The sequence below is a fragment of the Cupressus sempervirens genome, chromosome 9 (genome assembly GCF_028749045.1).
Source record: "Cupressus sempervirens isolate cs-2001-9-10 chromosome 9, ASM2874904v1, whole genome shotgun sequence".
NCBI lineage: Eukaryota > Viridiplantae > Streptophyta > Pinopsida > Cupressales > Cupressaceae > Cupressus > Cupressus sempervirens.
In genome coordinates this window covers 572,934,759-572,954,691 of record NC_143126.1, presented here as the reverse complement: position 1 = coordinate 572,954,691, position 19,933 = coordinate 572,934,759, and the positions used below count along the sequence as shown (strand labels likewise).

General features: G+C 32.6%; 1 protein-coding gene across 1 annotated transcript in view; it reads left to right on the top strand.

Moving 5' to 3' along the window:
- Window positions 1–6,641: 6,641 nt before the first annotated feature.
- Window positions 6,642–19,933, top strand: part of LOC149539958 (carotenoid 9,10(9',10')-cleavage dioxygenase-like) — a 118,656-nt gene continuing 105,364 nt past the window's right edge. The window contains exons 1-4 of the mRNA XM_089801179.1: window positions 6,642–7,017; window positions 7,102–7,172; window positions 7,282–7,296; window positions 7,838–7,949. Coding sequence (XP_089657305.1) covers window positions 6,790–7,017; window positions 7,102–7,172; window positions 7,282–7,296; window positions 7,838–7,949 — 426 coding nt within the window. The 5' untranslated portion in view covers window positions 6,642–6,789. The remainder of the gene's footprint in view (window positions 7,018–7,101; window positions 7,173–7,281; window positions 7,297–7,837; window positions 7,950–19,933) is intronic.

Here is a 19,933-nt window from a genome sequence, read left to right as displayed (position 1 = left end):
CATATTTAGTAAACCTAAACTTTAGAATTTAAAAATAAAATGAAATCTCGTAAAAAGGTAAAATACTTTTAGATTGTCATTCTAATATTTAGTTTATTTTCTAATTAAAAAAAAAATAAATTAAATCTAATGTGTTATTATATGCAACATATAATGCTAAACATGAAATTAAATGTAAATATATATATATATATATATATCAGTAAATATATATTTAAAAATTATGTACTATTTATTATAAATTAAAAATTTGTTTAATATTATTTTAATATATTGTATATGAAAATTAATTTTTAAAAATATATTAAAAAGGTTGAAATTGTTGAAATAACTTAGATCATTTTTGCATATGTACTTTCATTTTCATTGTAATTGATGATTTCCAAATGCAAATTTGGATCTCGTATATGTATAATATGATAGGAAGAGACATGTCTCTATAGTTAATCACCATTTAGTTTATAAATAACTATATCCATAACTCATCTTATATATTAATATATTAACCTTATATGTAATATAATATTATTATATTATTATATAATAATATATAATGCATAGTATATATAATACATATTATATTTACATATATCATATATTATATATATATATATATATAAGATATATAATGCATAATATATAATATATATTATATGACATATATAATATATATTATATATATAAGAATCACCAATAACAATTTATCTGAAAAACATAAACACAGATTAATATATCAAATAATCAATGTTTTACTTCTACTGACACTAAAACATTAACACTCCCTCTTTAGCAAGGGAGAAGTAAAACATCATTAGATTAGAATCATAATCATTATGTAATCAACACAATGTATATTAAAATCTCTTAGCAACATAAAGTATTTCCTATGATCTCTACTTGCACTTAAGCAATGTCTAGAGATGTCCATGACACATTTGCAATTAATAGTCTGTACTTACACTTAAGCAATGTCTAGAGATGTTCATGACACACTCATGATCTCTACTTGCACTTGAGCAATGTCTAGAGATGTTCATAATACACATATGATCTCTACTTGCACTTAAGCAATGTTTAGAGATGCCCATGACACACTCATGATCTCTACTTGCACTTAAGCAATGTCTAGAGATGTTCATGAGATGCATATAATCTCTACTTGCACTTAAGCAATGTCTAGAGAAGCTCAAATAATCTCTACTTGCACCTAAGCAATGTCTAGAGAAGCCCAAATAATCTCTACTTGCACTAGAGCAATGTCTAGAGAAGCCCAAACCTTGTTTTGTTATTCATGAATTCTGATAACACAATCATAATAACAAGCCTATCATTTGTAAGATCGTCACCTTACAAAGATTACCTTCTATTTGTTTGTTATCATGGTGTCCGACAAATTTTGGCCCAAAGAACTATTATAACAGGCATATAGTATGTAAGATCGTCACATTACAATGATTACCTTCTATTTATATATGTCAATGAAAGATCATCACCTTTCATTACATATCTTAAACAACAATTATATAACTAGACATAGATTGAAATCAACATATCAAGTTTTACCTTTCAACTATTTTGATTTAACATTTCCCTTTAGAACTTCTCCTCATAGAGAAGATATCATCCATAAGGGATTGCACCTCAAAATTTCTCCCTCTAAATATTGATCCTGGGATGTTAGGTCCTCTTGTTATTTCCTCATAAACTCTCTTTTCCCAAGGATGCTTGACAAACTCATCATTCCCTCATGATATATGCAGGAGTAGGCCCATCAACATCATGCAGTCACCCACATGGATTTCTAGTCTCCCTCTGAGTATCAATCTTCTAAGCTCTAGCATTTCCTTCAGAGAAGTGTCATACTTCCTCTTAATGTAGAAGGATCTCATAATCTGAATCATCAAAGATACAAGTTTGCATCAAGAGCCACACTTTATCCATCTTGATCATCAGGGTCTTTGGAACTACTATTATTAGATTTAGTCTGCACAATATTTGGTAGCATATTTGAAGTACCAACTTTCTTTTCCTGTAAAAATATCCTCAAACATAAAGGAAAAGATCAAAGAAAATGACCCTTATGGTATGTATAGAATTTCAAATGATAAATGTAAAAGATACAAGTACTTATCTACCCACGAGGATCATGGAATATCTCCTTTTCTAAGGATGGTTCAAGTGGGAATAAAACATTGCCTATTATTCCCCCCTTCAATGTAAAATTCCTACTTTTATATCATTGAAGACTTTTACATCACATCAAATTTGACAACTTCCCTCTAAGTTGCAACTTGCTCTTTTCCATTCATTGAAGCTCCAAACATTCATTAAGCTTAATAGTAGAAACTAACACAACCTCATCCACAATACATCGATATCTTGATTGAGTATGATTGTGCCACTTGAATGACCCTTCAACTCATACATCAAGTTTTGTTAATCAAAGAGAGATTCATAGATAGTTTAATTTGAAATCACCACTTTCATATGATGTACACAAAGGGGTAGGCCCATTCACATAGTTGCATGAACTACAGTCCTCTTGATTGTTATGATTTATCGATTACTGAAGATTCTATCACAACATTGGTTTACTCCCTTTGAATCAATATGATCAATATCACTGACTGTGGACAAAACCATATCCTCTATTTGCTCCCTTTCTTTCAAGGTTGCCTGAAAAGTCATTATATTCTCCATCTTCCTGAAATAACAATCTTGAAGAAAAAGATCAAGGCACATAGCTCTTGGTTGCATACAAATAAGAAAGAGAGACTAAGATAATAATAATAATAAAAAAATATATAAAATATTATTTAAAATATAGATAAATATTTTATATGCTTTGAACATATATATTCAATTTCCAATATATATTTTAATCTATATTTAAACATATTATTTGATTATCAAATGGCTAACAATGAGTATGGAATTCAAATAATGAATAAGGAAGTGTTAATAAAAATTTATCTACACAACCGAATAATATATTAGTCCCCATAATGATAATAGAAATTACATAATATTTTCTCTATCCTCAATGTAATATGATTTTCACAATCCATGCAATTGTGTAATTAAGCTAAGGACATGTATAATTCAAAATATAAAATTATATTAATTCATCATTTATATAAGATTAAAATTAATCATACAACTATACTTGATTTTTACCTTTTATATTCTCATATAAATAAGCAACCATTTTATCAAATTATCAAATATCATTTTGAACGAGTGTGTGTGTGTGTGTGTGTTTGTGTGTGTGTATTTTTCAAAATGTTAAATACAGAACATATTATATATTATGAGACATATATTTCCAACTATAGCATCTCATATGGTATAGTAACAAATAAATAAATAAAAATCATACCTTTATACATACCTTACATATGGATGCCTTACTTGTTACAATCGTATCCATTCACTCCACCCTTTAATATGGATGTACCTTACCGTAAGTGATGTGACTTCTGTGACTAACTCTATATGATGATTCTGCTATCTATTATCTTTGAATATAACTATTATCATTCTCTGTGTTTCTGTAACTTGTTTCTATTTTCTCATCACTCTGTAATTTAGTTCTTCTAATCAATTCTTATTATTACTATTTTTCTCCAATAAATCTATGATCGTTGGCTATGTTACAAGATTGGATCACTCTTACTGATACGTAACTGCTATGTATCTGCAACTTGTATATGCTATCGCGTGTATTGTTATATTCCAAATTAGCTTTGATTTGATATCTCTCCTTATTACATTATCGATAACCCATATCATTGTCTCATAATTAATATCACACATGGTGTATTTTCTATATACAATTCGTTAACTTTTATCCATATTTGTGTGATGTTGCTTACTATCAATGGTAACAATTTGATGACTATATTTATTTGAATCGTAGATAGATTTATACGAGTCACTAACAAATTTATTTAAATTGTTGATCTCTTTCAGTTTGGATTATAACCATAGTATCATTTAATCTTCCTCAAGTAGTTTAGTGACATGTTTGCCACATAATCACCTTTTATTATATATTTGAATGTCATCGCATACGGTCAATTGCCGTTTGAATACATTATTTCCTATAGCAATGGTTGTATTGTCTTCTATGTCACATATCATTTCCTCATTCATTGTCTTTATGTACTAGCTTGTATTCCAATAAATGATTATGAGTCTCTCATAGACATCTACATCTTCGTTGACCACCATAGTGTATCCCAGGACAACACCTCTAGCTTGCACCAGAATCTAGTACCTACTTTATAGTCGAGCAATTGATTCAGCCTAGAGGCACCATGATCTATAAATTTGCATTGAAATTCACCCAATTGTGATGTCCAATCGGTTACAAAGGAAGAAGATAATGATAGTGTATATAATTCAATTTTTATTACTTAGAGTGCCCCAATAGAACGTACATGCGTTCTTCAGCTACTCATTCATATTGTTGTTTTAAAAAGTGGTTAGAGTAAATTGTCATATGTTATGGGAGGAAATGATTGCACATTTTCTCCGTCATAAGCCTAATTCATTAGATTCTGTTTGATCGAAACTGAACACTGACCTAATGTTCGATATAAACTTTCTATTTGTCATGATTTTGGATTGTGTTACCTGGTTGTCAGTTTCTCTTAATTAGAAGGTGATTGGTCTATTAGTCAACGGAGTGTTCACTTCGCTTATGTCATTGTATCTAACCAAAAATGCCTTCTCTTTGTCTCGACGAAAATTGACTCATCCTAGCTATTGAATTCAAGTAGATTTAAATTTCCCAACCGGGGATGGAATGTCATTGCCCTACCTCTATATCATGGTCGATTTAGATAGGCTTCTTGCTGAACACTTAATGAAGGGCAGGTGCTAACGAAATGACTATGTTACGATCCTCCTTCCACTGTGTGCTTGCTTCGACAGAGTGACCTGAGTGTTAGATTTTAAATGAATTCCAAGTGCATTTGATACCTTTGTAAATGGTTTTCCTCACAGCAGGTGACTTTTGGACATGTAGATCATCCACTATTATACTTTGTATGCCTCCTTTCTGGGAGCTTGTTCCACATTACATATTGCCTGACTTACTCCATTTTCAAAGGGCATGACTATATCGACTTGAGGTAATGTGCCTGCCACTTTTGTTTTTGATTGATCTATGCTATCCACGTTAAATGTTCTTTGTTTGTTTGTTACCAGTGGATTCTTTCTTTGGTTATCTATAGGCTTTTGTTCTTTGCTGACTTCAATGTGATGTCACAATGGATGACCCCACTTTCACTTCACTCTGACAAATTGTGACTTGCAGTATTGATCTTCTCCTTGGACTACACCAACCAACCCAAAGTGGCATTCTCCTCAGATCTGAGCCCATCGATCCATTAGAAGTGTTGCGGATCATTATAAGAGTTGAGCTCGAATCATCTAACCATTGATCATAATCTATTATCTTTGATATGAATCGATAATGGACTATAAATCTCATGCTATCTTCTAGTTCCCACCGAGCCTGAGTTGACTACACCATTAGCGCAAGTGATCTCTTGACATACAAGTAGCATATCACTCACCAACTTAATCTTTCTTTCCTCAATGTGAGCCCCTCTTTGATACAAACATGTGAGATGTGCCCTCATCCATAGCAATCCAAATTCACGTATTTCCTCAATCTCCTTTGATACCTTTCTTACATTTGTAGAATGCAACTTGGCTCTGATAACATGTTGAAATAGTTTAGATCGTTTTTGCATATGTACTTTCATTTCAATTGTAATTGATGATTTCCAAATGTAGATTTGGATCTCATATATGTATAATATGACAGGAAGAGACATGTCTCTATAGTTAATCACCATTTAGTTTATAAATAACTATATCCATATCTCATCTTATATATTAATATATTAACCTTATATGTAATATAATATAATAATATAATATTATTATATAATAATATATAATGCATAGTATATATAATACATATTATATTACATATATCATATATATTATATATATAAGATATATAATGCATAATATATAATATATATATAATATATATAAGAATAACCAATAACAATTTATCTGAAAAACATAAACACAGATTAATATATCAAATAATCAATGTTTTACTTTTATGACGCTAAAACATTAACAAAAATTATAACTTAAAATATTAAATTATTTTACTACCATATTTAAATTTATTTGATAAAACATTAATTATATTTAAATGGTGTTTGGGAAAAAAATCAAACAAATAGCTAAAACTTATACAAACTGTTGTATAAATTAAATGCTAACGATGCCTAAAAAATTCAATAGTTAATAGACATCCCCTACATAAATTTTTATTTGCAAGTGTGATGTATGACAATAAAACATATCCCTACGTTTTTCTATAATTATCTCTCTAATGCAGATGAGTATAAATCATATGGTATTTTTATTTTCTCTGGAAGCAGTATTAATCGTTTTTATTATATGAAAACATTAGTCTCTGCCTTTTAAAAGGCAGGGTCTAGTAATTTCGCAAATAAAAACTCCATCTTTCACCAACCTTATGAATGGTTAAAAATCTCCCCCAACAAAACAAAAATCTTTCAATCTTATTCGATTGTAAATACAAGGCTGTTACATCACCACCTCTCTAAATCTATTTACAGACGAGGCTCAAACAATTACACCGTGGCTGCGTCCGGAACCTCAATTGCAAATAATGTTAACACAAAACTACAGAGAATTTCTATTGAGGTAAGGAAATAGGACGGGAGATCCATGGAGAAACCTTCGAAAATCACCAACCAAAATGGAGGAGACATAATGGAGGTGTGTCCTTGTCCCAAAAAGGGCGCGGTCTCATCTTTGATCGATTTGGCCGAAAAATTGGTGGTTCGAACTCTTTATGCCTCCGCCAAACCCCTGCATTATTTATCTGGAAATTTCGCTTCTGCCCAGCATGAAACTCCACCGCATGCAGATTTGCCTGTTATCGGATATCTCCCTGTAAGTAGGAAATTCTCTTTTATCATATGCTTACTGTTAAATATGATCTATTTATTGGCGCGTAATTATTTTGGAATAACTCAGAAATGCTTGGATGGAGAATTTGTGCGGGTTGGCCCCAATCCCAAATTTGCACCAGTTGCTGCCTATCACTGGTAACAATTTTTTTCTTTGCGCCTATCAAGCTTCAATTTGATTACTCTGATTTCATTATTTATAAATCTTGTGAGCGAAGGAGTGCTAATTTGTTAGGGTTGCTTGCAGGTTCGACGGAGACGGGTGCGTTCAATTTCCATTGTTTCTTCAACTTTTTTTAGCGCCGAAAGCGTTTCTTAATTAAGAACTGATTCAAAAGATCTTCAAAATTTGGAAATGCTGTTGAGCAGGCAGTCGGTACCAGAAGTTTGAATCCGTAGATTAATCTTAAACAAGCTTATACATTGTTTATTATTTGTACGGCTGAAATTCCAAGTAACGAACGATTTGCAGGCTGTTTATTTATTATTGATTTGTTTAAACAGTTTGCTGAATTTATCTCTTTGTAATTTCTGAATCGTTTATTTATCATTAATTTATAAAACATATTAAAAAAATCCAAAACTTTAGATGGCAAAATAGTGTTGAGAAAACATGCGATAAAGGGGATGCAACATTTAACTTTTATCCTTTGGGTTAAAGCGATGAAGAAAGGACATCGAATAATGTTTAATTTCATGCGTAACTAAGAAAATAAATCTAAAATAGTATTTTTTAAAGGTTGAGATTCTTACGCATATCTCAAGTGTTTTTGAGTTCTGACTGGGGATTGGATCTGGTACAGAATGGTGCATGGCTTGAGAATAAAAGATGGAAAGGCAACATACGTGTCGCGTTTCGTGAGAACTTCTCGCCTTAAACAAGAGGAATATTTTGGGTCTGCCAAATTTATGAAGGTAATCTTGGGTCTGTCAAATTTATGAAGATAATCGGATCGATCCTTCTTTGTTTCACAGGAAAATGTCTTTTTTTCTTTCTACTCCGCATTGTATACTCTGTATACTCTGTTCTACTCCGCAGTCACCACATAGCAGCTGTATTTTCATCGCACAGTTTTTGAGAGCTATTCTAATAACTATTTTTTGGAATGGACTAAGTTCATTTTAAGAGTAAAATAAGAATATCTATTCCTATTTTAGCAACCATACATACTAGTGACTCAGAAGCAAGCAAATTAAAATGGAGGGACCAACCAATACAAATAAGATGGGGTCTTCTAGATTTTTAAAAGTAATTTTCTGTTTGTTTTTTTTGAACATTTTAAATTTATTTTCAGGTGCATGGATTATGAATTTTGTAGTGTAGATTACATTTTAAAATTTATAAAAACTACTAATATCATGAATTTTATTATTTTTTATATTTAATTAAAGAAAGTGAATAAATATAAAATAATAGTAAAATTAATTGAAAAAAATTAAATCTATTAATAAATTGGACGAAAAAATGTTTCATGACAATTTCTAATCCTATATTAAATCTCCAAATTAAAAAATGAGGGCCTCTTCCTTTTCACTTTGCCCTATGTGGAGTGTGAACTTTTGTGACACCATTAGCAATGCCACTTTTTCACCATTACTCTACAATATCAACCCTCTTTATGCATAAAGCATTAAGCATTGCTGGTGGAGCCCTTGCAAGCTAAGTATTAGATAAGATAAGATAAGATAAAATTTTAACGTCCACGAGGCTAAAAATAGCCTATGGGACAGCAAGACAACTCAAGCAGACTTAAGTAACAATGTTCGTTGCTTGTGTAGGATGATGATGAGTCCACCCAATTGCTCAATGTACTCTTCGTTGAATAGGTTATGCCAAGAATTGTCACATATAGTGTCCGCAAATTTATCTCTACTACTCTTGTAGGCTTCACATTCTAAAACAAAGTGCTGTTCAGTTTCCACTTTCCCAAATTTGCAGAATCTGCAAGTTCTTTCTTCCCAAGCCTCCTTTGGCCTCTTCCAACGTCCGGTCTCACAACGAAGTTGGTGAGAGTTAGTTCTCAGCTGAGCAATAAGAATTTTAGCCCTCCAAGAAATGTTGACTCCTATGTATCCTTGTATTATTAATACCTTGAAGACTACACAAACCTTTATAATCTGTATTTGTGTGTATGTTGAAAAAAAAGATCATTTTTTTTTTTTAAAATTACAATTTTATAATTTTTGATGAAAAAAGTTACTAATAAATCTCTGATAATTAATTTATGAACCACTAGTTATTATAAAATTCATGTCAACTAGACATTTTCATAGATTTCAACAGAGAAGTTTTAAATTGAGTAAAGCAGTTTTCCAAAGGATATATACACAGCCAAGCAACAGGCAACTAATCGCCAAAGACTGTCTACAACCAACCAAAAACTAGCGTCACCAGAGGAAAAATAAAGAAAGATTCAAGTACAAAAACAGGCACAACTATTGCAATTCTTTAAGCAACCTCCTCCGGCTAATTCATGTTAACATGGAGATTGGCCATACCCTACAAATCAAATATGGCCTCCCCGATGGATTTGCTCATGCTGCCTCGCGCACATTTGCCAGGTCCTTTCTCGGCAGTCCCCTGTTTATCCTTACCTCAGATTGCCCGTTGTCCATATCGACATAAGCGACACCAAAGGTGTTAACAGTCTGACGCTTTAGTCAGTCAAGAAAGGTTTTTGTTGCTCTCAGCATGTTATGGACGACAGTATTACGGTTTTTGAATTTTTCAGTTTTTTTTGCCCTTCCATGAAAACCCAGTTTCTCCTTGTATTCTTTTCTTTTCCCAATCTACCTACTTCTCATATTTTATAGTTTAAACTTGTAAACCATTACATAATTAATATTTTAAATTGTTTAAAGTTGCAACTTAAAAAATGTATCCTTCTTTATATTCCTTTCTTTTCCCTGTTTATTCCCTTGATAGTTTAAACTGTCAAGGATTATCTGTTTGTCTACACAAACTGCGGAGCACTTCTTTTTCCTGCCACGAATAGCTAGTTTCTCCTCTGTTATCTTTAAATTGCAGGAGAATTGGAAGATTTTAGGAAACATTGGGCCCATTTTTCTTTACGGTGTCCTCTTGTGGGTGGTCCCTCAATTGATATTGGTTGAATTTGGCATTAGTATGTTAAGGATGGTGTCATATTTGTTTGGATGCGCCTGGGGAAGCTCTCCTATTTGGTCGGCCCTTTCGTAGGACTTGTCTTTGGCTGCCTTGCACAATTTCACGAGGTGTTCATCTATGTCTGGCTAGGATCTGCTTGCATAGGTTTTATTTCGTATTTGCATGGCGAGTATTTGCTTGAGCTTTCGGATTGTGACCGGTGTTACTCAATTCTACTGCCTGGATTTACTTAGTTTTCTAATAAATTACGTACTTTTGATAAAGAGGCATACCCAAGTACACCGACAGAATTGTGCCTCCAGAATCTGAGGTCGGGTCATTATCAGAATAAGTGATCCAATATACAATCTCAATGGACATGTATTCTAATCATTTTTTTGGCGGGGAAGGGTATATTCACTATACAAATCCTAGATAGGTCTTGGTACTTACTGCATAAGGAAGTGTTTCACCTATCCTGTATTATTTAAGAACCGTTCTGCGCACTTTATTAGTATCAAAACACTTTAAAGAAGGCTTTCCAGAACATATATCTCTCGTATTAAAAAGCAAATTTCCTTATTTCAACATATTAGTCCAAAGACTTATGGCATGAGTATACCTTAATAAATGTTTACAGTCCTCACTCGAAGTATGGTAATCAAGGGAAAGCAAACAATCACAGGCCATGAGTGATTATAGTTCACAAGAATGCTTAATCTCTTGCCTGCACATATAATCTCATACAGATTGTGAAAAGATTTGCATCGCAGAATTTTATTCATCTGAATAATATGTATTACTGCATAAATGGACATACATATATGCACGCACATACGATAATTAAGGTGAAGTGAAAAATCATAAGCCAAAAAGTGAGTTGTTCACTGAACTGTTCAGCCTTGCCTACACGATTAATCTTGAAAGATCTGTAGTCCAATATAGTCTATAAATTTGATTATGCATGTAAGGACATATATTTGTGCATACTAAACATACACATATATATACTCATTTATACAGAACATACATGTATATACATGCATACACATATATAAACATATGTGGATATACATTTGTGCATACATGTCGTTCATAAATCTAGAAACAGTGAATTCACGGTTGGTCATCAAATCTGAAGCCGTAACGATAGAGGAGTCATTTTGGTAGACATTATGTTTTCATCGACCTATTATGCATTTGATTGTGTCACATAGTTCAACGTCTTTCAACAAATTCTTCTATTAAGTATAGAAAAAATATCTTTAGAAAAATATTAGAAATCAAAACATGCTCGGCTTGTTTGATCAATCTGACGGATTTCTGGCTATGAAATGGATTGACTAGGACACAAACACTGGAAAAAGTCTCTGACAGACGAATTTTCTGAGATGATAGAAATCGTGAGATCATTAGAGGAGAGGAATTGATTTATTCCAACTTGAATCTCTGCCATCCATATGCATGGTTTACTATACCGAACAGTTCACTGTTTCTTGGTAAATCTTCAAAATCTCATGTTCAAACAAATATATAACTAATCAATATAAAATTCAACAACTAGATTCCATAAGCCTGGTCATAGAAATCGTACAATCCCAGGAAAATTTCTTAATATCTTTTACTACATAATTTCTGCTCATTTCTTCATGGGAACACAAGTTTTAAGATGTCCTTTCTCTTATCTTCTTTGTGTTTCCTTTTACAATTCCTTGCATGACATTGAAAATATTAAGCATAGGTCTCATGGCTGTTGAACTATATTATTATTGTGCAGTCATATGAACCAAAGGATTACCTTATGTTGGATGGGTTTTTTTGCAACCGACAATTTTGTGAAAATTCAGTTGCAAAATAGGATGATCAGCTACAACATATGAGACGGAGTCTCTCCTACCTTAAAAAGAAGGCTTCCCCTTCTCACCGTTCCTTGGATCAACTCAAGGTAAGCAAGAAATTGAGAGATTTATGAGGGGTGTTACCAATATTCTTTCCTCTTAGCTTTTAGGAAAGAATCCACTTACCAGCGGAGCAAATAATGTGCAAGATGAAATTTCTAACTACACTTTTATCTAATAGCTATAAACGGTGATACCAATAAACTCACACCAACTCAAAGGCTGATTGAAAGCATACTAGTTTGGTTCTAAGTCCTGTTTTAACCTATTTTATAAGAATAACCTCTACCATTGGGGCACAAAGACTTTTGGAAGGAGGGAATTCTAACTATTTTTCGTAAATTTGAGATGGTAATACAAGCTCTAGTTCTAGCTCCTAGTCTATGTATCACCACTGTCGCTCCCAATCAAAGCTTCGGCTCCTATTGCTTCTTAACTCACTATGCTCTATTATTTTGAACACACAATAATAACATGAATCAAAGATAATAGGCACAAACTACAGTCAAAGCTTCTAATTTTCCCTTTCACAATTGCTTCTAATCAAAACTTCGAATCCAATTGCTTCTTTTATTCACTTTTCTCCCAAATTTGTACTACACAATTAAAGTTATGCTTGCACAAGTTTGGTAGAGCTTTCTTGTATATAACAAAAAATGATTTTTACAATAAGGGGGCACTCCTTTATATAGGGAAAGGAGTTGAGAAAAAGGAGCAATTCAACCAACTTTGACCTTTCCTAACTAAACAAGAGAAATTATTGGATTGCATGTCATAAGGATATGTAAATAGAATTACATGTAATTACACAATTTCATTCAATACATCCTCTCCAATCTACAAACATGGAAACTAAAGAAGGAAGAAGATGAAAGAGAATTGAAAAAATTCTAGGGAGTGTTTTGAAAGACCTTGTACTTGGTGATGCTATCCCAGATGATCACAAGATCGAGAATTCCTGTATTTCATGTCACAGCATTCGCCTTGATAATCATGGTGTTGCGTCTTTTGTTAGCCTCTAACTCTATTTGATGAATTTTCTGTTATCATTTGAAAACTTGATGTGACTAAGCTTTTTCTCATTTGAGTTGTTGTGGATTCTCCTTTGTAGATCAACACAAATTGGAGTCTGACACTTTGAAAAAGTGGGAGCAACTCAACCAACTTTGACCTTTTTCTAACTAAACAAGAGAAATTATTAGATTACATGTCATAAGGACATGTAAATTGAATTACATGTAATTACACAATTTCATTCAATACATCTTCTCTAATTTACAAACATGAAAACTAAAGAAGGAAGAAGATGGGAGAGGATTGAAACAATCGTAGGGATTGTTTTGAAAGTCCTTGTACTTGGCGATGCTATCTCGAATGATCACAGGATCGAGAATCCCTGTATTTCATGCCACTGCATTCACCTTGATAATCATGGTGTTGCATCTTTTTATTAGCCTTTGACTCTATTTGATGAATTTCCTGTTATCATTTGAAAACTTGATGTGACTAAGCTTTTTCTCGTTTGAGTTGTTGTAAATTCTCCTTTCTAGATCAGCACAAATTGGAGTCTCTGAGACTTTGAAAACCTTCTCGATGGTGTTCGGATGTAAACTCGAAACAACTTTCCATTAGTACCTTTAACCTTTTTTATCCATTTTCAAAACACGAACTCAGGTTCTAAGTTAGCCACTGGGAAAGTGGGGACCACATGAATAATTGCTTCTTGAAAATTAAAGCACAGGATGTCATTGTTCTTTGAAGAAGTTTTGACATATCTTGAAAAGTTCACCACAACATGAAGACGAAAACATCTTTCAATGAGATTAGATCCATGAAAACCTTTGGATTTGAGTTACAAATGATGAATCCATGGGGAATGAGTGTTCAAAGTATGGATTAGATACTTATGAAACACATATGATGGCTGGAAATGCACCAAAAAGCATATGTATTTGGGCAAAAAGGGCCAAAATCGAACTCTCAAGGGTGGATTGCATGTGGGCAAAGATGGGCTTTTGTGAGTATGACTAAGAATGCAAGTTGGGATGCATATGGATTTGTGCAAATGGTGACTTTGGTGTTTAAAGAGTGACCTACGAAAGTCGGATTTTCTAGATGCAATTACATGTAAAGTGATTTACATGTAATCATGACTTGATGTAAACATGTAATTAGGTTCGGAGGATGGAATTACATTTAAGTGGGTATGGAGGTAGTTACATGTATATGTGGATGGAGAATGAGATTACATGTAAATGTGAATGGAGAATGGAATTACATGTAAATGCTCATAGAATGTAATTGCATATGAAAGGAATGGATGTAAATAGGTTTTGACATGTATTGGTGTAATATGAAAAGATGTTGATGCATTTGCATGGAAAGGTGGTAAGTGATGCAATATGCACTTGCATTCTTGGGAAAAATTTTCAACTTCTTCCAAAAGAAGAAAAGTAAGAAAGCAAGCAAACAAACAATGAAAACAAATACAAAACATACCTTTGGTATTAGACTCAAACATGTTAATAAGCAAGTTGCTTTCAAGTGCAATCTCAAATTTGGTGTTTGGGAAAAATCCAAAAGTGTGAAAATGAGAGTTTTCATAATATTTAAAAGCAAAATGCACTTTTCATGGCATATCTATGAACAAGTGTGCAATAACAAGCTGTAATATGCATGGAAATAGCAAGATAAGCATGAATTAATAAGCATAGTTGAAAATGTCCACTTACTTGGAGACTAAAGAGCCAAAATAGGAAGATTGATAGGTTTGAAGATGATTTCTCCTCCAAATCCGAATTCTCAAACAACAATGTTGACTCCATCAATCTTGTAAGTGATGGACATTGATGTGCAATGAATGGACGTTTTGCATGAGAATCCCCAAAATGTGGTCCCTTTCCTTCAATACAGAAGACATTTTTTGCAAAAATACTAAGTTAAAGCTGTTTTTATCAAAACTGTGGTCTTTTGCTGCCATGAAACAAGCTGTTTTTGCTATTGATAGGCATAAATGTGTTCACTGATAGAAAATATATGGATCAGAACCTTTGAATGAATTCTATTTGAGCCAAAATATGGTCAAAATTGCCCCAAATCTGGGCATTTTTCACCAAAGCATGGCTCTAAAATGCAAAAATTTGGGTCATTTTGGTCTTGGATATGCAAAATCATGATCCCCAAATGCATGTGAATGCATTGAAATTCAAAAAGTCCCCCTTGTGATGGATTTCGTGGTTTAAAAGGAAAGAAATATGGGCATTTTTGACAAAAACACGCCCTTCAAATATCACAAAATGCATTGTTTGCTGCATGGATTTCAATGCCTAATGCATGGGAATGCATAAATATGCAAAACCAACCTTGATCTTGGAGTTTTCAAGCCATTACATGGGCAGATCTAAGCATTTTTGATGAAAAATGCAAAGTAATGAGACTCTGACCCAGCTCGGAGTCAGCAAGGGTAACTTGACTCATGACTCGGCTTGAACTTGCCAGTGACTTGACAAACTAACAAAACCCTTGAAATTTTGAGATTTTTTAGGATTTAAAGAACATTCCATGCACCCATTATTGAATAAAGCTTAAAGACACAATAATATCACGAAATACAAGGTAATTTGATCACATACTTAGACATATATCGATTACATAATTACATAGGTAAATTGCTAAATACTAAATAATAGCTGAAGGAAATAGTAAACATAGATATATAAAATCCATAAAACCCATCAAAATGTACATCAAATCCATGAAATGCATCACTTTAAAAAATGTTTTATAAAAAAACCATTTTTTAATTGTTTGTCTTAGTTGAAACTTGACTGATGCGGTTGGGTCACGACAGTCGTGACCCGCGAGTCAGGCGAGTCACCTGACCTGACCTGCCGAGCTCGAGTCACGGGTCATTTTGCCTCGACAAGCCTTGCTTGACTTGTCGACTTGGGAGACTCGCTCGACTCGCGGCGAGTCTTGTTACTCTAGAAAAACGTTCTCTTGGAGAGGGGAAACATGATTTTTTTTCCCCTTGAATGTTCAAATTTGGGTTCTCTCTTTGCCAATGCATGAAAAGAGATGCAAAACATACTCTAGGAGTGAGTTTGCATATTTTAAAAAATATGGATTGGCTTCATTATGCAAAACACACTCTAGGAGTGTAATTGCATATAATAAAAACATGCATTTTCCCTCAAGATGCAAAACACAATCTAGGAGCAATGCATAGTTTAAAAACATGTTATAATATGCCTTTTAGTGCAAAATGTACTCTAGGAGGGTGATTGCACATTTTAAAATATGCAAAATTCACTCTAGGATGAGCATTACATATTTTAAAAAGTTTATAAAATGCATTTTTTGTGCAAAACATGGTCTCTAGGTGCAAATGCATATTTACATGTAATTGGGTCGAAAGACATATAATGCACAATTTAAGTGATGAATCAAGCACATGTCTAATTGATTTTAGAGGAAATACCACTTAATTGGGTCAAAAATAATATTTACACTATAGAGTTTAATAAATGTGCAAATATCATTCAAAAAGTCATATTTACATAGATGTTTTAAATTAAAACATAAAGTAACTCAAAAATTAAATCAAACTATATAGTTCATAAAGTCACTTAAGTGAAAAATTTAAAAAGCAACTCAATATGAAAATATAACATAAAGTGCACTATAGTCACTTAAGTGATAAAGTAACTTAAAAACATAACATAAAGTCAATTTATGTTATATTTTTAAAAAAAGTGAATGTCAACTTTAAAATATAACATGATATTCTGAATTATGCAATTGCATCTAGAGAGTCCACCTTTTGGGGACTAAAATGGTCATATCTTTCGATTGCCAACTTCGATTAAACCCTAAGATATATTGAATTGAAGGGAAAACCAAAAGCAATAATTTGAGAAAAACCAAAAGACCAAAGGCTAACAAACACACTGAAAAATGAGAAAAAAGACATTGAAGGCTTCAAAAGTCAAGCATAGGCTCCACAAACAGAAAAATTAAGAAAACTTGATGAAAGCCTTCAGTAAAAAATTTAATATATCAATTGGGGTCGATTGATTGAGCAATGTTATCCAATTAAATAATGAACTAACTTAGAGAAATGTGAAACTAAGTTGGAAAAATTTCATACTGTTACCTACATTTTGTGGTGACAAAATACAGGACAACACCTTACAATTTAACATCAATATGAATGCGAGAGAGACATAGATTTACCTTGTGAGTTTCCTTGCTAGAGAAACTATTAAGTGTATGCATTTTCTAAAAGAGGGGGCAATAGGTTCGCTGCTTTTACTTGAAGGGCCAATTAAATTTCACTTTGAAGATTTGTAATGAGGAAGGCACATATAACATGCTGCATTTTTAATTATAGTTCATTCTAAAGATGATGAAAATAGAAAAATATAAAATGTTTTTGAACCTAGGCATGTGTAATGTTCCCTTTCTAATCAGTTTAGTATGGTGGGTTGTTAGTCTTTTTGATGGTTTTTCATAGGCTCATATGTTGGGGTTAGGGGAGTTAAGAGTTAACTCATCCTATAGACATGAATCATTTGGATACTGATTTCCTACACATCCTAGTTTGATTTGCTCTTGGACTTGGGAATTCACTGTTTGATTTGCTCAAAAATTTGGTCCTTATAAGATTGGGTCAAAAGTCTGCCACAAAAACTGAAATTTGCTGGGAGTTGTTGTAGAAGAACCTAGACGGAATTTAGATCTAATTTGGGTGATTCTGGTTTCTTGAAAAGGAACTTGAACAAAATTTGGCATAATTTTGAGCTTTTTGGTCCAAAAATGATAGTTGTAAGGATATCTGATTTGATAGAGAGAAAACTATTATATCAGAATTGAACAATTTAAAAATATCTTTACTTGGTATCTCAGATTGTAGAAGGCATGATGCAAATCTTTGTCTTTGGATAGCAGTCGATATAATCTTCATATTCAGTCGATGTATAGTAATCTTCAGTATTGTGCACCAATGGAGTAACAATGAGATTAACTGTAATAATCTGCAGAGAAGAGAAGTAGATCACTGAGACTTGTATATAAGACTTGTAATTGATATATGATAAGTCCCACCGATGCTATAATATATATCCAATGAAGAGTTACATCCCCGTAGGGGCATGACTCTACGTGGCCAAAGGCCACGTATGGTCATGTCCCTCGGTGGGCATAATTATTGGTTTATCTTTAACAAAGCATTGTTATTTAAGATTGGTGGTAGTAACCTTATCTTGCCCGATACAATATTATTATCAATGCATCATACCCGATATGAAATTGGTGATAGAGTATGTTTAACAAGTGCAGTCCGATATGAATCAAAGGCAGTGATATTAATTGCATATATATATATATATATATGTGCACATATGTGTGTGTGTGTGTATAGGTGTATGTATCTATTCAATATAATCACAAAAATCAGATTTAATTTGTTCAATATTACTTCGACAGAAGCTATACTTCAACACTCCCTCTTAGTGAGAAAAAAGTAATAGCTTCTTCAATAAATACAAGAATACAAAATGTTTGTATATAACACATTATCTGACTTTTAACACTCTAAAATAGTGACTAGTCAAATAATTAAAATCACCATGCTATGAACACTGTCATAGCATATATTATGATATCTAATTGTTTGAAATAATATCTATAGTAATCATGATGCATTCATTATCAATGACTTCCGACATATCCGGGACAAAACTGTCATAATAACAAGCCTATCATTTACAAGATCGTCACTTTACAAAGATTACCTTCTAAATATATATGTCCAAAAAGATTGTCACCTTTCATTACATATCTGATGCAACTAAACAACCATAGAAACATAAACACACATATAAATTGAAACTTAAGTTCAATATTCAAAAATTACAATTTGATCAAGTTTACCTCTGAAATATTCCAATTTAACATTGGCAAGAGGTTCAGTAAGAATATTTGTTGTTTTCTCATCAATCTTGATATACCATATCTCTGATTCAAAATTTGAATTTATAGATAACCGATTTATCTGAGTACAACATTGCATATGCCACTTATGTATTCGAACTTTGGAAATGTATCACTCTCCCTCTGATTCCTCACTATAGGATTCTCGTTCCCTTTTATCTCTTGGTTCAATGGCTTAAAATGCAAGATTTTCATCCTTTTCATACTTAACTTCTGCTAGGGTTGCTTGAATTTTCTCCCATTCTGGACAAAAGTTATGGGTGTGACCGAATTTGTCACATTTGAAGCATTTTACTTTGGACCAATCTCTTTTCCTGTACGATTTGTTGAATTCCTTGTTGTCTTGATGAATTCCCTTTCTTTCTTCCCTTATTATTGGTACTGGCTTGAAGAGCTTGAAATTATCCCTCTTGATTTGAAATGATTCCTGTCGTAATTAATCTTGACTCTTCTTGAGTGCATTCGTTTTTGAGTAGTTCAAACTCAGGAAGATCTGGTCGAGAACTTAGTCTATGAATAAATGTCTCCCTAGACAGTGGTAGTCCTTTTAGGGCTATAATGCTAAGTTCTTTGTCATCTACTTCATTTCCAATGGTCACAAGTTGATCTTTTAATTCTGAGATTCTTAGGAAATAGGACGTAATAGTTTCTCCATTATTCATCTTGACATATAGTAGATCTTGCTTCAATGTTAGCAATCTGCTTGTGTTACTAATTTCGTCAGTATTCTTTCCAATGGAGAACATCTCAAAAGCAATTTTAAGACTCGATATAGAAGGAAGAATATGATCCTCCACTGAGTCTATAATAATTTTCATGGCCTCGTTGTTGTGTCTTTTCCATGTTGTTTTATCTAGTTCATTTTTAGGAATAGATTTGTTTAATTCTATGTACTCTTCTAA